This window comes from Fringilla coelebs (genome assembly GCF_963513975.1).
Source record: "Fringilla coelebs genome assembly, chromosome: 17".
Lineage (NCBI taxonomy): Eukaryota > Metazoa > Chordata > Aves > Passeriformes > Fringillidae > Fringilla > Fringilla coelebs.
In genome coordinates, this window is record NC_140043.1 from 14,650,495 (window position 1) to 14,673,676 (window position 23,182).

The 23,182-nt window shown below is 46.9% G+C and overlaps 1 protein-coding gene across 2 annotated transcripts in view; it reads left to right on the top strand.

Moving 5' to 3' along the window:
* The window catches only part of TMEM132C (transmembrane protein 132C), a gene marked incomplete at both ends in the record, with an annotated part of 163,762 nt that overhangs the window by 76,308 nt on the left and 64,272 nt on the right, over window positions 1-23,182 (top strand). For both annotated transcript variants that reach the window (XM_084217236.1, XM_084217237.1), the window contains one exon: window positions 22,499-22,645. In XM_084217236.1, coding sequence (XP_084073362.1) covers window positions 22,499-22,645 — 147 coding nt within the window. The remainder of the gene's footprint in view (window positions 1-22,498; window positions 22,646-23,182) is intronic.

Consider the following 23,182-nt stretch of genomic DNA (forward strand, 5'->3'; position numbering starts at 1 on the left):
GCTAATCTGGGGTTGCTGCTTTGGAATGGGGCCAAGGATTGGAGATTGCAGTTGCTTTTCCTCGGTTTGACAGTAAAAGAGCTTTTCTCAAATTCATATTGGCTCTCCTGCTGCCTCTCATGCTCTGCCTCCCTGGCCATTCTGTTTGCTAAGCCGTTTCCCACTAAGCTCTCTATCTGTTCCTCACCCCTGAATGGACAGTGGCTTGTAAGGACACCTGGTCATAGGGCACAGTGTTTTAGAAGGGATTTCTCTGCTCCTTTTTTGAGCAGCCTGTGACTCCCAGCGAGCTTTGATTTCCCAACAAGCAAACTGAAGCGAGCTGGTGTTGTAGTACAGGGCTTATCTTGCTCTGGGAGTGACCCACAGGTTGCTCTGATTATCTTCCCTTTTTTTGGAGGTGTCTGAGTGTTGGCTCTTGGCTCTGTCTGGTTCAAGGCTCTGTTGTACCAGTAGCAACACTCAAGCAGTTCTTGTGCTGCAGGGAAGAGTCCACTCATTTTATGCCTGACATGTGTGTGCTTCTGGATCAGTATAAAAAGAAAAGGATGGGAAAAAAATTAAGGAGAGTTGAATACAGAGAGCATTTTGGAATAAAGCAATCACATGACCTCTCCTGCTGCAATACATTTTGATAATTCGGCTTGTGTAGCAAAGTTTATTATTTATTTATATAACAGCAGTTTATTTGGAAGCTGAGAATTATCCTGGTTTTGTGCAGTAAAGAGCCTGCAGTGATTCTGCTGTGCCAGAGAGTAGAGAAATGGGTGTGATTTGTGAGAGAGGTGTGCTGGGTGATGGGCAAGAGCAGGAGAGCAGAACTGAAGACAGGGAGAAGTTGGAGAAGCTTAGAAAGTGAAGTAGTTTTGACATTAAAAGCGAGTCGTGTTCCTGCCTTTGAGGTAGGGTAGTTGAAAGTTTCCTCTTCTTTTTTTTTTCTTTTTTTTTTTTTTTTTGGTCCTGCTTCATCTACATTTGTCCCTGCTCTCTGTGGAGAGAATCTTCAGTTGGAAACAGAATGGATTTTCTTTTCTGAAATTCCATAGATTTCTGTATCAGCCTCTAGTGTTTCCACCAAGATAATTCTGTATTAATGAGGTTAACTGAAAGTGCAGTTGTGCAAATCCAGATCGTCTGCATTGCTCCCCAAGGGCTCCTTTAAAGCTGGGCTTTGGATCTCTCTGGCTATAAAACCATTTTGTAAAAACTCAGGGCAGGTTTCTGGGTTGGTTTCCTCCCTTTGCTTCCAGCATTCAGCAGTTTGGGATGGCAGAGCAGGGAGTGAAGAGGAGGCAGCCCTTGGTGACTGAGCAGGAGAATAAATACATTGTATTAAGAAAATTCAAGAACATTTGAATCTCATTAAGGCTGTGTGGTTCTGAATCTTTGGGTTTCCTCACTATGGGGAAACCTTGGCAATTCTGTTGACATTTGAAACAGCAAATTCTCCTCCCAGGGCAGTGTGTAGTATTTATGTCATTTCTGCAGTTCTGCTTTACGTGCAGCTGATTCCCTTTCAGACTGAGCCCCCAGCGAGGGAGGAAGGCTCGGTGCAGGAGCTGCAGCAGTGTCTCAGTGAGCAGGGCCATCTCTGGGGGGATTGGTTATTGATTGTGCCACAATACCCAAGTGTGAATGAAGAATGCCAAACTGTGAATTTCTGCCTGCCTCGGATGCACCCATGTGCTTTGTAAAACACTTTGGTTTCTCCAAAGGCTCCCACAGTCCCTTGGATGGCCACTGATGGCAGCCAGCTCCCATTTCAGCTCTGCCATCCGGGCAAAGGGGATGTGAAATGTGCTGTGACTGGGAGAATAGCATTATATATCAACCCAGGCAGCTTCCAATAGGGACAAATGACTACTTTGTAGTACAAGATCAGGCTTTGGGATTTCATTTTTAAGTATCAGAATGATATAGCAATCAGGTGGGGGGAAATCCTCCTCCCACTGCCTTCTCATTTTGAGTTTCAGACACTTTCCCCCACTTTTATAGCAGCTCTATATCATATTTACAACATCTAGCGTTTCAAGGTTAGATGGCCAAGTGTTGAGTCAAGAAAAAAATTGCCTTCCCAGGGATGCTCAAATATTTCAGTTCATGTCTGGGAGACAGCACTGATGTGCTACTGGTTGATTTCAGTTCAGAAATGGACGCCACAATGATTCATCTAGAGAGTCAAAAAGCTGATCTCAACCTTAGCCCTCACTTTTCAAACACAGTCCGTGATCAGACGTCTTGTGTGCAGGCAAGGAATTTATTTATCTACAGTGCTGCTCTGGAGGTTTGCAGGTTTTTGAAACCAGCATGTTTCAAATACAAGTACAGAGTGTTCAGCATGTGTCAGGGGGCTGAGAGTCCCCACCAGGAGTTCCTGAGTTTGGTGTCACTGGGTTTTTCTGATTGACCTCATTGCTGTGTCTTCACGCTCGCTGTAGGAGTTAAAGCAAACACCTGGCAGAGGTAAGAAAGTGTGGCTGTTGCTGCAGAGTTCTGGGAGTTCCTCTCCTGTGCAAGAGCCTCTGTGAGGAAAAAAAAAACATGGGAAAGTTCTTTTCCTGTGCAGTGGTCTCTGTGAGGACAACAAGGGACCCCTGGCCTGGAGAAGAGGGAGGATGGAACAGGGAGCTCAGACAGGTTGTAGAATGGATGGGTTTTGATGTAGAATTGTTGGGGTTTTATGTAGAATTGATGTCCCTGGAGGATTTCAAACTCCAGCAGCCCTGAGCAGCCTGCTCTGAGTTCAGTGGTGACCCTCTGCGAGGAGGGGACAGCAGGGGGGTCCCTGACCTTGGGTTGTTCTGTGCTGCTGGGGAAAGAATAGGAATTAATTAAAAAAGGGACCTGGAGAAGGTTGAAGGGGCATGTGAGTATGGATGTACAAAATCAATTAGAGAGCATAAAGCTAACTGGAATAAAATATGGATCACTTAAGGACTATCTATCTTAATGCATCATCTTTCCTTTTGCCAGTTAATGTAGCAAGTGGATCAGCAAGTTAAGGCAGAGCAGGAATGACCAGGGACTTTTGCAGATAATTCTGACCCTTTCCTGCTTTCCCTCTCTGCTACAGTGGCTGTTGGCTGCCACATTTTCATCCTTCCTTTTAATCTCTATCACTTCTTGTCAATAGGATTTAAAGTGCCCATAAAGCTTTAATGAGCTCAGTGTCTTCTCCCTGGCATTCTGTGTTCCTAACTTTAAGGAGTTCTGTCTAAAACCCAACGTTTCCAGCACATAAAAATCTCCCTTTGCAGCAGGAAAATGAAAGGCTTTTGTCTCCCTGCAAAGCCCTGGCTGCTCTGCAGACAGGAATTCTCTTGATTCCCCATTGTTTGTGGCTTGGCCAAAGAGGAAAATTGGAGTTTTTGGCACTGTTGGTGGCTGGAGCTTGGGTTAAGCTCTGTAATTTACAGGTGTGCTCCGTGCCTTGGAGTCACTGATGCTGAGCTGGGGTGATTGGAATGACCTTTTTGGCTTTAACATTTTCCAGCAGTTGATTTCAGGAAATTCAAAGGAGGCACAAACAAATAAATGTGACAATTATATTATTGTAAATAAACATGCTGGAAAAGACCCCTGGCATGTTTTATGCCTTCAGCATTAGTGCTCCTTCCCAGGGAGGGATGTTTTAATCCATGATATTTACTCCTTCTCTTTCAATATAAATAGTTGGTATGTTGGTTCCTGCTAATATTTATATATTCTCATTTGGGAACAAGACATTTATCAAATAAAGGTGTAGACACCTGGCCTGATTCTATTGTGATTAAAGTAAAAATTAGGCTAAATGATGTATTTTTAATAACAGAGCAAAATTCGGAAACACTTGAATAGACTAAGAAATTATTCAGAGGAAAATTAATGCTTTCAAGGGAAAAATAATGTTTTAAATTTAAATCTCCAGAAGCTAGGAATTATTTTATATCTAACCTATAAAATAGACCTATAAAACTGCTTTTCAGATGAGAATACATTTTCCAAGAATATAGCAGAATTCAGAATGGGCTGGACTCTGCAAAAAATTGTTATTTCCAAACTTCTTTTAAGCATCATCATGGTAACTTCTGATTAAAAATTGAATATATTCTTTTAAGCTTTAGCAGCACACCTTGTTCCCAGTCCTTGGCTCCAGCTCTCAGTGCCTTCCCTCACCTGTGTGATCAAAGATGAGCATTCTTGAGCTGTCCAGATGCCAAGCCCTGCTTTCATTGCAGCACTTGGATCAGCGCAGATGCTGAACCTTTCTTGCATAAAGCTCTGAAAATGTCATTGGTGGAGCCATTGGTGCCTCCCTGCACTCAAAGCTGGCAGTGTGGGACTGCAAATTTCCTTTTTGGTGTTTAACTATCGAGTTTTAAAGGCATTGAATGGATTTTCACATTGAAAATGCTTTGTGCAAAAATAAATATCATAACATCTCATTAGCAAGAATGGTTTCCCTCAGGTTTCCATTGGGAGGTCAGCAAACCCACGCTCATCACTGCCCTGCTTTCCTGCACAGCTGTGCTGAATTGTGCTTTAAATTATCCCATCCTGAAAACGCCGCTCCTTTTTTATCAGTTGAGAAACCTTTACAAGCATCCTAAGAGTCCTTGAAGCAGTTACCTTTGAACAATTACTCTGGATTGGTATAAATTTCCCATACTGTTTTTATTGCCTCTCTGAGGCGATCTGGGATTTTATATCCCTGCTTTTTCATCGGGCCTGCTTCTCCTGACAGATGCTTGCTTACATCTCCCAGGAACTCTGATGAGAGCCAGGCATATGTCTGCTTCCCAGCCTGCACCTCCTCGTGCTCCTTTTGCATTTCTCCTTTTTTCTCCTCCAGCCTGCCGTGCAGTCAGAGCAGAGAGCTGGGGCGGCTCCATCCCGAGCTCTGCCTTCCCTGCTCTGCTCTGCTCATCTTCAGCGAGCTGCAAATTAATGGCACCAGCTTGCACTCACATTTTAATTCATGAAAGAGGGGTTCTGAACGTTCTAAAAACCTGAGATAACGGCACTAAGCTGGGATTGCACTCAGGGATTGGATGTAGGATCCATCTCTGGTAGTCAGCAGTGCAGAGCTGCTGTTCCTATAGGTTTCCATGTGCCTGCTGCTCTCTGCCTGCTTTGCCCTGCTGCTCCCACCCCAGCACTCGGCAGCCCTGGGGAGGAGATTTCATTCTGTGAATGGTGAGAGAAACTCCCGGAATGTCCTGAGCTGGAAGGGACCCCCAGGGAACACCCAGTGCAGCCCCTGGCCCTGCACAGACACCCCAACAATCCCCCCATGCACCCAGCAGCAGCCTGGGGGCTGTGCCCATGCCCTGGGGGCTCTCCTGCACCCCAAAGCATCAATCCTTCTGTGGGTGCAGGATTTGCAGCAGCCAGCAGCAGCCTGGGGGCTGTGCCCATGCCCTGGGGGCTCTCCTGCACCCCAAAGCATCAGTCCTTCTGTGGATGCAGGATTTGCAGCACCCAGCAGCAGCCTGGGGGCTGTGCCCATGCCCTGGGGGCTCTCCCTGCACCCCAAAGCATCAATCCCTCCGTGGGTGCAGGATATTCAGCGTCCAGCAGCAGCCTGGGGGCTGTGCCCATGCCCTGGGAGCTCTCCTGCACCCCAAAGCATCAATCCTTCCGTGGGTGCAGGATTTGCAGCAAGCACACGCAGTAACAGCTGGGTCAGGAGGTGCCTCAGGGGTGACTGGTGTGTGTGTGTGTGGCAGGTCCAAGGCTTTGAGGAGCTTTTGCTGGCCCCAGGTGAGGCACAGGGGTTCCCTGCACGTCTCCTGCCCACCTGGGCAGCTGACACAGAGCAGTTTATCTCTGGGCAGGCTGCAGCCCCAATCTTCTGGACTTGTCTCCTTGATGGACAGGTAGAAATTTCTGCTCCTGCCGGTTTCTCTGGTGTTTTGATTGTGGCTGGAGCCCCTGGGCAGGTCATAGCACAGAACATGAAGCCCTGTCTGTGGGAGCTGTAGGAGCTGCAGTGCTGGAGCTGATGGCCAGGAGGAGAGGAGCTCAGTGGCTGTGCAGGCAGCCTGTGCTGGAGCTCGCTGCCTGTCCCAGGAGAGCCGGCTCTGTGGTTTAATCCTGCCTTTATCTCTCTTCTAAGTGCTTCTGATACCATAGGAGTTGCAAGAGATCTAATTAGCTAATGCTCCTACACGGTGTTCAGATCTCAGATAAAAGCTGCCTACAGCCTGCAGAAGGTGCCAAGAAAGAGTTGGGAAACTTTTGTCGTGCAGGGTGTCTGAGATTCAGATGGCTTGGGATGATGGGGTGACTTCCAGTTTTCATTTTTACCTGTTTGTTTATTGAAAGGGGGGAATAGCTGCTAATTAATGCCGGCTGTTCATTTTGCTGTCTTAAAAACCTTTCCCTGGGTTGTTGGGAGTGTCAGGAACTGCTTCTAAGTCAGACTGTTAAAAGAATAGCGTGTACCAAGCCATTCAAGACTGGCTTTGAGCATCAACTCAAAGCATCCTGCTAAAAAATCCTTTATAATAAAGAAAAGATAGGAAAAAATCATTGCTTATTTTTCACTTCTGTGCATCTGAGCTCAAACCCTGTCTCAGCACTAAAGCATACAATATTTTGCTGCTCAGCTCTGGGGAGGCGGGAACTGTCTTCTCCAAAGGCTTGACCCAGCCTTGTTGAGAAATTTGACTGCTTGGCTGCAGTGCTCACTCCCATTAATGCAGAAAAATCATTAAGAAAGTGGATGGAAAATGCAAAGCTTCTGTGCTTCTTAAATCCCCTAATCCCATTTTGGGGACTTAAATGGTGAATAGGCTTCAGCCTGGGGGTGTGCAAGGCAGTGAATTTTACTGTAGGTGAGTTTAAGTCACTTCAGGAACAAAACAAAACAAAACACAACAACAACAACAAAAAAGTTTTATTCTACTGCAGATCTGTGCCATTCATTGAGTTTATCCCATCCTGGAATGGACAGGGAAATGCCTGATTTCTAAAGCTTTTTTGGAAATGCTGCAACATCCAACCATATTCACAGAATACTCGATGCTGGCACACTAAAAACATTCTTATAAAAGGTGCCACAGGTGTCATGAAGGACTGACAGCTTCGGAAATTGAACAGCTTGCAAAATAAGAGTGTGACTTACTGTGTCAGTATCAGTTGCAACCAAAACCAAGAGTGGATATTCTGGACAGATAAAGCTGTCAGGAAGCTCAGCTTTCTCTGTTTGTGTCTGGGATTGCACAGAGGGTGTGGGAAGTGCCTCTGCCCTGGAATTCTTTATCTGCTTACTTTGGATTAGAACCTTAGCCAGGAAAAGGCAGCATCAGCACCAGGAACTGCCTGTACTCCATCCCCTCTCCTTTTTATTTATATGCATTGGATTTATCAAGCACCTTCAGGTACGACAGGAGTGCTGAAATGCACAAATGCCTCCAGCTCTGCTTGCATTGCTGCTTCCTGCTGAATAGAAAAAATGAGGTGTCTGTGGAGGTTTCCTGCGTGCTGTGTGCTCCTGATTTTCCCTTGTTCCACGCTATTTCTGCAATCACAAAGCATTTGATGAGGATATGTCAATCCTAGGCCAGGGTAATGGACATTCCATTACTTTGTCTCTGCAGACGTTGTTAGAAGCTGGAGGTGTAAAATCTGATTCATTCCCCAGGTCCTGGAAGGGAGCAGGACATTAATCGTAGCCCGGCTTGTTAAATTTTGTCGCTCATTGCCCTCTCCATTTATTTAATTCTATTTCTGCTTCCCCTTCAGGGGATCTGCAGGGTCCTTTCAGGCAGTGATGTGTACCTGTGTAATTTGGAGCTGATGTACAACAGCTTCTGCTGTCAAAACACTCACAGGGTAGAACTTTTTCACGCTTTGCAGCTCGTGTTTGCTGGTTCCAGTGGTTCTGCAGAAGGTGCCCCATTTCCCACACACACAAATGGCAGAAACCCAAGCTCCTGGTGGGACCCAGCAGATAGCTTCCCTGCTAGATGTTTCCTGAGGAATCTGATACTACCAGTAAAAAAGGGGGAGGATATCACTTTTCTGTATTTTATTGCAGCCAATGGGAAAAAAGGAGGCAAAAACGGTAACAGAAGAGCTGATGTAAGAGACAGTGATGTGCTCTGCAGTTCTGAGTGGTTTGATGTTGTGTCAGGCTGTTTGTTACAGACCATTCCTGTTCCAGGGCATTTCAGAGACTCCCAGTTCTCTCCCCGGTGCCTGGGTTTTCCATCAGCCCCCCAGTAAGTGTGAAACTGCAAACCAGGAGGCTCTGCTGACATGTGAGTCTGGAATCAAACAGACTCGATGGAAATGAAGCTGTTTGTTTGGGCAATATTTTAACCAGGCAGAGCCACTGCCTGAGTGTTTTCAAGAGGAGAAACACTCTTGCACGTCTCGACCTTTCAGTGCAGTTATTTTTTTTCCAGGTTGTTCTAAGTTTTAGACTTAGCTTGATGCTGGGATGAGCATGGCAGGAAACATCAATTTTTTACTGAGCATAAGTCAACTGCATTTCTTGTCCAGGACCTGGCATCAAAGACGTTCCAATGTAAAGGTAATCCCAGTGCCTGAGGCTGCTCTGTGCTTTTTGTAGTTGGAGTGCTTATCGCTGCTCTGCCCTAAAGCTCCCAACAAACCCAGGGAAAGAAAGGCTGAGACAGCTCCGAGGCAGGGAGGGGACTGCCTGGGGAACCAAGTTCAGACAGAAAACCACCTGAAGCAGAGGAGAACCCGAGCAAAGGTTCAAAGGCTGGAGAGGTACCAGCTTTCAGTCGCTCCACTCTCCAGAAGATGTGTGCTGTTAGGCTGGGCTCTGCTCCTCTGCCTGTGCAGTGGTGCAGCCAAAGCCAGCCTGACACCCCTCAGTTATTTACATGCTCGGTGCAATTTGTAGGATTTTAAGTCAGTGCCTGCCTTGCTTTTTAACATCAGTGTTGCTCTAAACACTCACCATTTCCTTGGGAATTGCAGTCTCATTTTTTATTTTAATAGGAGCATCCTCTGCTACAGTTGAGGGATGGCAGGAGGACTGTGACTATGGCTTCACGTTAAAGAAGGATCTTTTGAGCCCTTCTTTTATATTTACAGAGGAAATAGCCCCAAGAATTTGAAGGATAAACTCAAAAGAGGAGAACTTACGGAGTTCTTTATTGTTTCCTTCCATCCCATGAGATAAGGGATCCCAGATCACTGTGTTTTGAACTGTTGAAATTAGCAATTATCAAAAAAAAAAAAAGTCTGTTGTTTTTGGGTGCATCTATTTTAGACCACCCCCTGTGAAACACTTTACAAGAACATGTGCACTCATGCCATGATTTCAATTTTATTAGAAAAATAGCAATACCAGAAGAAAGTCTCTTGCCTAAGGCATATTCCATATGTTACTGCTCAGTGCTTTATTTTTCAGGCCTGCAAGAGACAAATGCACTTATTCCATTAATAAAGCCAGCGACTTAAAGTGCAGCCCTACCCTGGGAAAAAACAGAGAAATGTGAGGTTCTGAGTTGGTTTTCCATCAATAGCTCCTGCAGTGAATTTGCTGAGATTCCAGCTGAAAAGGTGCTGTTATTGTTCAGCTGTGAGCCCCTGGGCTGTGTCTGTGCAAGGCCTTTTCTTGCAGTATGGAAATCACAGCACAGCAGCACAGATCAGCCCTGCTCTGCCTCTGCAAGGTGACTCCAGGATTTCAGAACGTTCCTGTTATTTACTGCAGCCTCTTTTTGCATGTATATAGAGGGCAAATCCTCCTCATTGAAATACACTCTGTGCTCAGCCAGGGGAGTGCAAACACAATCTCTGCTTTTCTTCCCGCACAGAACTTTTAATACAAAGGCAGAAATGCAATTTTGTTCCTTGAAGCCCTCTCTGATGCAGTAAGGATTTCACAGCCCCCCAGTTCTCAGCCCTCTGCCTTACCACTAAAAGGGAATCTCCCCTCTCCCCAGTGCTGAGATGGATTTATTGCCTCTGAACCCCCGTTCCTCTCAGCTCTGGGCAAACCCAAGAGGATCTGACATGCTCTGGGGAGATGGATTCATCCCAAGCTGTGTGAGCAGCAGAGGTGGAAATTAAAATGAAAAATAAAAAATGGGTCATTGCTCCTCCGAACACCGCCCTTGCAAACAGAGGCTGGGAGATTCCAGCAAGGAGGGCTCTGCTAGAAAGCCCAAATAAGCCAATTTCACATTCTCAAATACATTCCAAAGCATGAAAGAGTTGTTAGGGGCTAATGTGCAAAGCTATCACTTTGAGCAGGGAAGAAGGAGGAAAAGCACGTGGTAGGGGCCGTGTTTGTTTTCTGCATCGCTTGCAGTAAAATCTTTTTTTTAGAATCACTGATCTAATGGGATTAGGAGGGCAAAGGTTCTTAAAAATTAGTAAAATTGGATTGAGAGAGCGGGTTGGTAGTGAAAGACAAAATTAGATGACAACTAAAAGCATGCTTCAGTAGCTGGGTTTGGGCTGGCTGAGGGAGGCAGTCCTTCAGTCCAGCCCTGGACCTCAGGTACCTCTGCTCAGACACACCTGGGGCAGGTGTCTGAAATTGTCACACCCAGCTGAAGTTCTTACTCCAAAGAACTCCAAGGAAAACACTCCAAGTGTTCACTTTGAGAGATTTTTTTCAAATAAGTTCCACTGCTACTTTTGCATTACAGCAGTTACACGTTTTGTTATTTTCAATATGCTGAAAGGGCAGCCTTAAAATTTCCTAATAAGGTGTGAAATGTCCTTGTAGCCTATGACATAAAATGAAGTCAGGGATGATCCTGTGCACTGGGACACTGCTGTGGGTGGCTCAGGATGACACCATGGTGATGTGGGCTCATTGCAAGGCTGGCACACGTTCTGCATATTAACTCATGGCAGCTCTGCTCCATGCACTGCAGCTCTGCTCTTGATATTTATTCAATTTACTGCTGCTTTGTGTTGGAAATCAGCACTGACTCTCCCTGTCAGTGACAGAAACAACAGGTCTCTAGGACTGGGGTGAATTTTCAGCTCTCTGTGTAAATAGATAATACCTGGAGCTTGAGTAGTTTGATCCAAACAAGATCAGGTCTCTTCTGGCAATTTATAATGTGAATTTTTCCCTTTCTCCTCCCTTTTACAAACCCTTCTGGGGTATAAACTCTGTAATAATGCATTGGTGTGACAGCCCAGCAGAGCTCCCAGCTTTCCTCTGGAGGCTGCTGTTCCTGCTGACAATAATGACATGGTCTGAGCTCTGATCTGCTGTGGCTTGCCTTGTCACCTCTGTGGGAGCTGAAAATGTGCCCACACATTGCACCCAGCAGTGCAGCAGGGCAGGGGTGCATGTTCCAGTGCCTGTTCCATTGCCCCTGTGTGATGTTCCAGTGCCCCTGTGTGATGTTCCAGTGTCACTGTGTGATGTTCCAGTGTCACTGTGTGATGCTCCAGTGCCTGTTCCAGTACCCTGTGTGATGTTCCAGTGTCCCTGTGTGATGCTCCAGTGCCCCTGTGTGATGTTCCAGTGCCTGTTCCAGTGTCCCTGTGTGATGTCCCAATGCCTGTCCCAGTGCCCCTGTGGGATGTCCCAGTGCCTGTTCCAGTGCCCCTGTGTGATGCTCCAGTGCCTGTCCCAGTGTCACTGTGTGATGTCCCAGTGCCTGTCCCAGTCCCCCTGTGTGACATTCCCTGGCACAGCCGCTCCTGCTGAGAGCTCCTCAGCATCCCAGGGACACAGCCCTGCAGATCCACGGGGACAAGGGGCTGGAATTCTTGGGGAGCTTGAGGTGCTGAAGGCCTGACCTGGTTTTCAAGCCCAGCAAAGCAGACTCAGTCTGGCCCTGAATTATGTCTGTGAGGCACTGCTGTCACTGGGAGAAGACTTAGTACCTGATGGCCAGTCCTGCCCCCTTAATGTCAGTGCCATGAGCTGTGTCAGCCCTAAAGGACACGAGATTGAGAGCATCAGGGTCTTGCTTGAGGGAAACGTGTGTGGAATCCTGCAGGAAGATCTGTGAGACTCAGTAATTTGTCTCTCCTCCTGGTGTACTCTGAGTGTGAAAGTGTCTGCTGCTCACAGGAAAAATAAATGTATAATTGCACCATCAGCTGATGAAATCAAAGTGAAATTGCTGGCAGCCTTCTTCCTGCCCTCCCTGTGTTTTTCTAGCATTAACATTCCAGCTTTGTCACCTTTGATCAGGGGAAGATAAATCCTTCCTTTTGTAAGGAGCAGAAACACTTTCCCTGGGTACATAGAATAATGGCCTCTTCTGTATATTATTCATATTCCTCTCTTTGTACTTGTCATTTCTCTCTATCCTTGGTTGTTGCATACCCCATAACTCTTGGCCATTTTATCTAAGACCTATCAAATGAGGCAGTGGATGGCTTAGGAGGCAGGGGGAGCTTTGCTAAGGCATTAAATGGGCTGGCACACTGAACGTGCAGGTGCTGTGCCACCACCCTCGTGGCTGCTGAGCAGCCTCATCCGCTCCCTGCTCCATGGGACCGCTGCTGAGCATCCCTCACAGCCACAGGGGAGAGGGAAACCAGGTGTTTCTCACCTGTGCTGCAGGTGCTTGGCAGAGCTGCACAGAAATGGAGCTTGTCTTTGGCCCAGAGCAGAGTGTGCAGCAGCCTGGCCAGCCCTGAGCACCTCGGAGGGAATGGCAGGAATGGCAGGAGGATGTGGAGATATATATATATATTTATTTATATTTATTTATTTATTTATTTATTTATTTATTTATTTATTTATTTATTTAATATATATACTTTTTAATATATATTTATAAATATTTATATGTATAACTATATTTATATATATAAGAATTATAGAAATGTTATCTATATAATCCTATATATTTCTAATATTATATATTATTATAAAAGTAATATATTGTTACATTATTATCAATGTATCATTATATTATAGTAATTAAATATTATAGTAATAATATAATTATGTTGTTTTATTGTTATTATATATTCTATATGTATGTGAAATAATCTATTCTGTAGGCTATATAGGCTATATAGGATATCTCCTCTGTATAATCACGTCCATCAGTGCTGATTCTGTTCCCTGTGTGCTGTCTGAGCCATCCTGATGCTCTCCTGGCACTCCCACACAGAGCCAGCAGCTCTCCTCACAGCACAGAACACAGAACAATCCTTTCCCTCTCCTCAGTCACTCTCAATCCTTTCCTCTCCTCACTCACTCTCAATCCTTTCCTCTCCTCAGTCCCTCTCAATCCTTTCCCTCTCCTCAGTCACTCTCAATCCTTTCCCTCTCCTCAGTCCCTCTCAATCCTTTCCCTCTCCTCAGTCTCTCTCAATCCTTTCCCTCTCCTCAGTCTCTCTCAATCCTTTCCCTCTCCTCAGTCTCTCTCAATCCTTTCCCTCTCCTCAGTCCCTCTCAATCCTTTCCCTCTCCTCAGTCCCTCTCAATCCTTTCCCAGCCCCAGACCCAGGGACAGCGCTGCAGCTCCAGCCCCAAAAGTGCCAACAGGGAATGGAGGAGAGCAGCCTGGGAGGGTGGGACTGCAGAGCCCTGAGCTGGAATTGACCCTGAGCCCAACATGGAAATGGACCCAAACTGATAAAGGAGTGAAAGCTCCTGACCATTGTCCAGCCTGGGTCCAGCTCGGGTGCAGCCCTGGCCGGGCTCTGGCGCTGCCCAAGGAGCTCCTTTGAAGGTTTTTGATAAATCCCTGCTTTATTCATTTAACTCTGCCCAGCCCCTGCATGGATGGGGCACTCCCAGCTCCTGCAGAGCCAGCACACCCCCGGGGGCTCTGGTCAGTGTAAATCAGCCTGGCTGGGGGACAGAGGGGACAGAGACACGGCTGCACCCTGAGCCAGTGCCCAGCAGTGGACAGCAGCCCAGCACAGTGGAGCTGTTGCTGGAGTGCAAGGCTCCTCCTTTCTCACAGCTTTCAGGATGTTTGCCCCTTCTCCTTTGCAGCAGCTGATCTCAGCAAAACAATTTCCCCAAGGGAAGAAGGGAACACGGCCCTTGTAGCCCCGAGGCTGCTGGCAAAGCTGTATTCACAGAGCTGCTGAAGGGGCAGTGAGGATGGGATTAAAACCACAAAGGGACTGCACGGGAAGATTACTTCAGAAAGTCACTTGGGGTCTGAGTAATAATCCTAATAACCACTGCCAACAGTAAGTATTTTCCTCAGCACTGCTGTTGCTCTGCCAGCTGGGGGAATGTCACAAATATGCAGCTTAGAGATTTTTCTGGTAATAATAGAAACTGGATGTAGTAGGGAAATATAATCTCAAAGCATTTACTTATCTAAAAAGTGTCCCTGGTCCTATAAAATAGATCCACGAGCTTGTGTTTAGCATTGCAGCTGAATCTGTGCTCTGGATTCACCCTGGTGGGATTTTTATTTACACAACACCTAGCTCTGTCTCTTCTGCCTCTCTCAGCAGGCTTGTGTTGGTGTGAGGAAGATTATTGCAGCTGCCTTTGTGACAGCAAAGCAGGCTGCAGGTCTCCAGTGTCTCCCCATGTGATGAATTCATAAATGAGTGTTCACCCAGATACTGATCCCCCAGCAAAGGCTGTCCAGGGCTTTTACCTGCGTGTGATTATGCCTCAGCTTCTGTCATTCCTTGCAGAGTGCCTGAGATGGATCTGTCTCTCACCGTTTGTTTGAGTTTCAAATCAGAAAAGAGCTTTGCTGCCCATTCACCCTTTAAGGAAAGGGAGAACTGCAGACTCAGACTGTGCCCATGTCAGCTGAGGTCAGGCATCCCCAGTGCTTGGGACGAGGGGAACAGAGCCTTTAAAGCACTCTGCAAACCCCCCTCAGGCACTGCAAGCCTTTGCTCTTCTCTGCAATCCCCCTGCATTTCTTGTGAACCCGGATTTTTTGCCGATTCCATGAATTAAAGGTAAAGGGCAGCGAAAAGAGGGCTAAACATGCTGGCCTTGTCCCTGTCCCAAATGAGATGTGGTAATTGCATCAGCTGGTTAGCATGTGCATTGTAAATTCTGGGAGGGAGCCCTTCCTGTGCCACCCTGGGATGGTGTTTGTCAGGAGGGGATCCCCAGCCTCCCCGCCAGGAACGGGCTTTTCTATCCTGAGATGCCAGGTTCAGGTGTTGCAAAAGGGAAGAAGAGGAAGGGGTTCATGTTCTTGAAAACACTTCTCTTCTGCTTTCAGTTTTCCCTCTTCCTCATTTCTTATTAACTGTGAGGATTCATTGCCAATGGCGCTGGGAGCTGAGGCTTAAAAATCCATAAATATCCAAAAATCCATAAATATCCAAAAATCCATAAATATCCAAAAATCCATAAATATCCCGCCCTGCTGTACTTCCTGTGAAATTGTGGGATTTGGCACCAGCTGCTCCAGGCACAGGACTGGGCACAGAAGAAGGGGAGGTGTGTGTTGAGCTGGGGCTATTTGGTGCTTTAGCATTTTGCTTTTGGCCCACCTTGTCTCCTGCCTTGCTGCTGCTCTGACCATTTGGGCTCAGTGCCTGGGTTTGCCCCAGAGCAGCAGGAGAGGGAAGGAGAGCTCACTCGTGCAGGTGAGAGCCTGCTGCAGGTGTGGGAGCTGCCCTGCAGGGCTCTGGGAGCCTCCTGTGCCCGGGCTGCTCCGGGGCTCTGTGTGCAGGCAGGAGTTGAGTTCAGGGCTCAGTGACAGCTGCTGGGAGCTCAGGAGCTGGCCGTGTTTGTCTTTGCTGCAGGCAGGATGTTAGCAGGTTGTAAATTCACATTGGCTTTCCTCGCAGCTTGGATGGCAAATGCAGATTCTCTGTGTTGTGTACTTCCATCCTGCTTTATTTGTAGATTTTTTAGGGTTTCCCCACCCCCTCACACGCCTTTCCTAGCCCCCTAACTAGTGCTATTAAAATTCAGGGCTGGAGAAAGCAGCTTTGCCATAGATCTGTTAGGAGGTTCAGTGACTGATTGTTGTGCCTTCAGTGGGTTTAGCCAAACTTCACAGAAATCACCTCTCTTTACTTTATTTAAAACTCAATAATGGGGTACCTGACTCCTCCAGAGGGCTGGCAATGTTACCAAAGACTTAACCACAGGTATCAGCCCAAAACCCAAAAAAATCTGTCCCTGGAACATCCCAAAATACATTGGATTTCTTTTTTGGAGAAAAAAAAAAAGTCTGAAATACAGCTGACAGCATCCACCTCGTGCCTTGCAGCTGAGCTCTTCAAAGCTTCCTAAGGGATATGAAGCACCTATTCCTATTGAAATAGAAGAGAGCTGATTTTCCAAGGGTCTCAGGGAATTTCAGTTATGTAAGAAACACTGCAGAAGATCAGCCCTTGAGCTATTTTAAATCCCAGGACTCCTCACTGGCAATGGGAGAATTTGTATCATTTTGATGGACATGAAAGTCACCAGAATATGCAGTTTTGGGCCGAATTTAGTCCAATTTGCCAGACTGAGGAGGTTTCAGAAATACTGAAATGTGCCTCAGCTGCTTCCTACATTCAAGAATCTTAAGCATTCTGGTTTGGAGATTCTCAAAGGATTTTATTAATGCACTTTCAAAGTGAAATATTTCCATTTGTTTTGTTTTGACGTGTTCTCTTTTCCAAAGTCATTTCAAGTAGACCAAGCTTGTGGTCTACTGGAAGTGAAAGGAAAATTGTAAGGAGTGAAGAGCAAGAGCTGTGTGCCTAGTTTAGCTGTTTTGACATTTTAAAGGCTGTTTTCTCTTTTTCTACAAAAGTGGTTTCCTGAAGGCCTTTTCTGGATACACTATGAGAGAGAAATGCCTGAAGCAGAGAGGATGCTCTGAGCAGCAAGCTCTCTGCTTTTACTGATGATTCCTGCATGGACAGCCCTTTGCAGTAGCTGCAGAGCTGGGGACCAGAGCTGAAATGCTGCTATTAGCAGTAATTTATTACCTAAGCCATTTACTACCTAAATCCTGCAGTTGAGAGAGGTCTCTCTTTTCCTGCTGGCGTGGGCTTGTGGCTTGTAAATGAAAATTTCAGTAGGAAAGAGGTGGCCAGAGGGAGCTCTGGTGGCCATCTGCTTTCTGGAGAGGGATGATCAGACAGGGATGCCCAGCAGGAAGCTGGAGCTGATACCTGATCCCCAAATTCCCCGAGCTGAGCCAATCCACTCAATCACACTTACCCTGCCCATGTGTTCTGCAAATTAAAGGATCACGTTTGAGAGGCTGACCCAGCTCACCAGGTCATCTTCTGCTCCACTTCTGGCTTCTCAGCTCTTCATGAGGAATGTTTTGCAGGCAGATGTTCGTCCTGTTCCTTCAGAGCTGCAGTGAGACCTAGCAACTCATGTCATACAGAAAGATGAAAGGGAAAATATTTACTTAATAAAACAAATCTTGCTTAATTGCTGTGGTCAGTCTCTTGCCTGGCTTTTATGGGTTCCTGCAGCTGGCTTTAATCTCCTGGTTTGCTCTGGGAACAAAGGAGGAGAGGAATGAACCATGGCAGGAAGAAGCTGAAATTTTTCTGGCAGAACTCATGAAATTTTGAGTCTTAATTGAAACGTGCAGCCCGGCAACGAGCCACCAGGAGAGCTGCCCTGGGCTCCAGGAGTCCCTGCAGGAATTCCTTACAGCCTGACCTTTACAGCCACAAAAGTCGAGGGCTTCTGAGGGAGAGTTAGCAAAGAGCGTGGAGAAGCGGTGAGGCTGGGAGGAGGCTGACCAAAAGGGGTCAGCATTTGTTCAGCTGAAGCTCCGGGCTGACAGCGCCGGGATTTGCTGTGCGGCAGGAGCATCCTCGGGACAGCCCGGACAGGAGCCCTGCGAGCTGCTGCTGCTGCCTCGGGGACAGCCCGGGCAGGAGCCCTGCGAGCTGCTGCTGCTGCCCCTGGATTTGCGTGGGGATCCTTGCTTGGACACAGCTGGGAGCTGGACAGACCAGAGCAGTGCCCTGCCCTGCAGCCAGGCTGCTCCACGTCAGGGACACGAGGGAGCAGCGTGGCACTTACAGGGATGGCAATCCCCACAGAAAGCAAACAGCCTGGCAGGAAACACGAGGCTTGGAGACCGGACAGCTCTCCAGACACTGAAGCTCGCTGGTTACAGGAGCTGAGTGTTGATTTAGCTGTTTATTCTCTAGAGCAGCCCTGCTCTGTAAGCTTTGGCTGGAGTGCAGAGCGAGCCCAGGTGAGAGGTACCTGGTGCCTGCTGCTGCCCAGGGCATGGCCCTGTTCCCCTCCAGCCCCACAGCTGATTCCCAGGCACTGGCACTGCTGATTCCCAGGCACTGGCACTGCTGATTCCCAGGCACTGGCACTGCTGATTCCCAGGCACTGGCACTGCTGCATTTCCAGGCACTGCTGCATTCCCTGGCACTGGCACTGCTGGATTTCCCAGGCACTGGCACTGCTGCCCTCCCAGGCACTGGCACTGCTGCATTTCCAGGCACTGCTGCATTTCCTGGCACTGCTGCATTCCCAGGCACTGGCACTGCTGATTCCCAGGCACTGGCACTGCTGCCCTCCCAGGCACTGGCACTGCTGCATTTCCAGGCACTGCTGCATTCCCTGGCACTGGCACAGCTGATTCCCAGATACTGCTGGATTTCCCAGGCACTGGCACTGCTGATTCCCAGGCACTGCTGCATTCCCATGCACTGGCACTGCTGATTTTTAGGCACTGGCACTGCTGCTTCCCTGGTCCTGCACAGAGCCACAGCCCAGCCCTGCTCTGGATGCTGCCAGCTCAGGGCAGCCAGGGTCATGCCCAGCTCCCCAGAGCCCAGAGCCTTCCCCTGCAGCTCCTTGTGCCCAGCCCAGCACAGCCAGGCAGAGCAGCTCCCCTGGAGCTGTGCTCTGAGCACGGTTCCTCTGCAGTGAGAGGGGAGATGCTCTCCAGAGTTAGCACAGTCAGCAGAATCCTGCGTGGGAAGGGCTGGTGGGAGCACTCAGCAGTCTGTGCCCTCTCCAGAGCACTGCTGCAGGTAGCACAGCCCTTCCGTGGCACTTCTGCAAGATTAACAGTTCAATTTAAATAGGAAGCTATAATTTGAGCTCCTAAAATCATAAGTCACATCTCCAGCTCTGGCAGTTGCTGATTCAATTGCCTTTTGGTTGCTGTCTTTAATAGCTGTACAGTATTATATCTAAATACTGCTGACATTTCTTGTAATTTGAGGATAGTGAAATGCAAGAATTAGATTTTCATCTGCAATTGATCAGAATGCATTAATTAGAAGCATCATTTCTAGGTTTGACATGTTAGGAAGGTGAGGTGCTAAGTGGAAATCTCTGTATATAGCTGAAAGCTCCAAGTTGAAGGTGAAATATTTGCTTGGAAATTGCACATTTGCTGTGTGATTGTGTGAGTAAATAAATGCTTTTACTTGGTCTCGACACAAATTAAGTAATGATTCCTAGGTAAGCTGCTGGAGACTCTCTGTAATATCTTTGAGATGCTGCTTGCTCTGCTTGCCAGCAGAATCTTTTAATTCTCCATTTGAGAGATTTAAAGAGAGACAGTTATTTTGAGACAAAGCTGAGGCAGACATTTCCTGTGCTATGAGTTAATAACCTCAGAAGTTCAAGCAAGAAAATCTCCCCTGGTTCTGGGTGCCATGTGTGCAGAGAGCTTGGAGCCCCACTCAGAGGGAGGGAGTGGGGCTGGAGCTGAGCTCTGCTCTGCTGGGCTGGGCTCCAGCTTCCATTCAAACTTTGCTTTTGTCACGAGATCAAAAGCTGGGCTTAACTTCCAGCTCAGAGACCATCACCCTCCAATGAACGAGCTGCTGCCCTTAGCTTTTGTGCATTTTTAATATTGTGCATTTTTAGTTCTGTGCATTTTTAGTTCTGTGCATTTTTAGTTTTGGATCTAGTGACACTCCCAGGGGGTTGTTTAGAATAACGTTGGAGGGGAAGGTTTTGGCTCCACTTTGGGTGGAAGTCCAAGCTGACAAGTTAGGGATGCTTGCAGGCTGTGGAGCTGTGCAGAAAAGCCTCTGTGTGAGGACAACCATCTACTTGTTGTAGCAAAGAACTTCCCAAGTGCAGTGGGGAGCCCCACACCAAGGAAACCTGGAGTACCTCAGCTGTTTGTCCTCTCCATTTATTGTCACCTTCAGTAAACACAGCACATTTATAAAATTGGGAGGTTAGGTGGGGAAATGCAGGAGACTGTCAAGGCATTTGGCCTCCAGGTCCTCGGTCCTGGGGTTTATTGAGGTAGTATAACTTATAGATTTTTATGTACAAAGTTGGCACTATTGATTTAAAAAAATGAATATTTAAATGAATATTTAATCACAAGCATCCAACAAGGTCAACAAATCTTTGGCAAGTAATTAAATAGACTTTTCCTTGCTAGCACTCAAACACCAAGTAAATAAAACTTGGAGTGAAAACATTTGTAGCATATGTATAGATTGCATTTGGAAATGTGTGGGGCTCAGTTGTGTCTGACTTAATTCTGATTCATCCATTGACCTTGTTATGTAAAACTCAATGCCCTTTTTAGAGGGAGAGTTGCAAATTGTGCTTCTGCATATTTATTTCGGAAGTTCAATCTTCTGGGTGTTCATACCCTCATTCCAGTCCTAAGTGCAATCACAACATTGATTTTTCTCACTAAACATAACCTACTTTACCCTGGGATGGAATTTTTTTTTAATGGGCTTTATATAATGGCATATGGGCAAACCACTCAACTTAATGCCCCATCCTGTAGTTAATTAACAGAATGGCATTGCAGCCCTGGTCTGGTCCTCTGGCAGTGTATCTGCCCACTAACCTTGGCCATCCATCCCCAGTGTCCATCCTAATTAACAGCAGCCCAGGTATTGACTGTGTCAAGCTCCGTGGTGGAAAGAGCAATTTGCAGCTGCTGCCAGAGTTGTAATTCTGTTGGAAATCCAGGCACGGGAACCTCATTTCGAGTGGTGTTGTGTATTTCAGAGCCTGCCTCAAGGAGCAGCTGAACAAAGTATAAACAATGAGGTTTTACTTCTCTCCAGTTGCTAAATTGCAGTGTCCTAAAATACATCCAAAGATCTCCTAAAATACAGATTGCCATAGAAATACTGATGGGTTTGCACAGCTTCAGGATTGGCAGGAGTGTTTTATAAATACTGAAACATTTCTTTATTGTTCATTTATTTGAACTGTAATACACTGGAAAACCTAATGGGACTCAAAGCTTTAATGAACCTTCAGGAATGAATTTGATTCTTCCTTTGCCTTTCTGTTTTTGCTTCTGAGTAATTCAGCTGAAGGCACGAGAGATTCATCAGGCTACTTTTACAAGAGCAAGACAGCATTCTCTAGAGCTCCATGGTGTTTCATGTTACAAATGAGAGAATTAATCTTTTATGCTTTTATACTGGGAAGAAAAAAAATCAACTTTTCTTTTTCAATAGCTTAAACTAATTGTGTTTTGTTGAAAAACTGCAAGAAGACAGGTACTCTCAGTCATTCCTAAGGACACTTTTGAGTGTTTTATTGGCTGAAGATGCAAAAAGACCAGTTTTTTAAAGAAACTTAGGTGCCAAGTCCTCATAAATGTCAAGAAGACACCAGCATCTTGCTAGATGATTTCTGCCCAGTAACTAACATTTTGTGTTGCGTAAATATTTTAGAAAACTGTGATTTTAAGTTTAGCCTCTGTGCTGTGATGTTAGCTGGAGTCAGGCAGCCCTTTCCCTTCTTCCTCTGAGGATGAGGCCACGCTGCTCCCAGGGCTGGGAGCTCCTCAGTGGCCTCCTCCTCTCCCCATCCTCATCATCCTTTTGTCCCTCACTTTCTTCAGGAGGCAAGGGCTGCATAACTCTTCATCTTCCCCATTCCTGGTGCTTTGTGGCAGAGCTGAGCATCAGCAGTTCAGCATTCTGCACCCAAACAACACCTTTGCTGAGAATTCTTTGTACAAATGCTCTTTAATTAGCAAGTGTTCTGTAATTAACCTTCCCTGCAGTTGTTGCTGATGTTATTAGCGTCACTAGATAAATACAGTTAGCTTTTCCACAGGGCATAACAACTGAGAGTGGCAGAAATCTGCATCCTGGAAGAACATCTCAGGGTTACAAAGTTATGTCTTAACCAACAGCTGCATTCTCTCCAGGCTGGAGAGTTCAAACAGAAATTTCCTTGGGAATGTGCAGGAAAGAGGAAAGTGTCAGGCAGAGGAGCAACAACCTGTCCAGTGACACCTAGAAGAATATCATCTGGAATAAAAATGGGTTATTAAAAAGCCTCCAGGGGAGTGTTCCTCTGTGCAGGGATGAGGCACAATTTTACCTTGATACAGACAAACATGCCAGAGTCCTCTGTGTTGGGACAAGCTTTTATTTGGGGAAAAAGTATTGCCTGAATAGAGAAAAGAACCTTGAGTGCAGGTTTTCCTAGAGTTCAGTTTGACTCCTAACTGCAGGAGAACACATAAAGCCCTGTCCAAAAAATGTGGCGTTGCCACGGGTCTGCACTCACAATATCGCTCTGCTGCTTCCTGCTGGATTAGAAGCACATCTGACACCTTCAGATTGATCTGCTGGGATCCCCGTGCCTGAGCTGCGTTCAGAGAGCCCTGAATGAGGCTTGTAAACCTCTCCCCATTGTTTCCCACAGGGCAAAGGTGAAGAAAGGTGTGAACATTCTGGGTGCCAGGACCAGCGACCCGCGGCAGTGGGACGTGAAGCAGGAGGTGGGCAATGGTGGGAAGCACTCCACCACCACAGTCCTGTGTCAGAGGATAGCCCCAAGTTCAAGGAACAGGTACGAAACCTCCTCTTCTCGGCACATTAAACTCATTTATGTCCACCATGCCATTCAGGGCTTGCAAGGCTTGAGGCTCCTATCAGCACCGCTCACAGCTATTAAAGCTGCAGCCTGGAAATGTGGAGACACTCAGGGTAGCTGTGGTACCATCTGCTGACCTACAACGGGTAATAAAACTCATCAGTTCAAAGGAAAAAATTAATAGAATGGACCTGCACTGGGGCTGGGGGGTGCTGTCATGTTGGCAGCAATATGAATATTCTGAATTCAAAGGGTTTTACTGAACCTTTATGTTTTCTGGCTCGGTGGTTTTGACCTTGTTTCTCTGAACGTAGCACAGCCTCTGGGGCTGGTTCATGGAGCAAGCAGCGAGCTCTCCCAGTGAGCCACAGTGCAGGGTAATCCAGACCTCCCATGGGTCACACAGAACCATCCTTGCTGGCAAACAGCATTCCTGCAGACCTGGAGCTTCCCTGGGCCTGCTGGGTGAGTGCCTGAGGCAGAGCCCCGTGGGGATGAGCTGGGCTGCCGTGC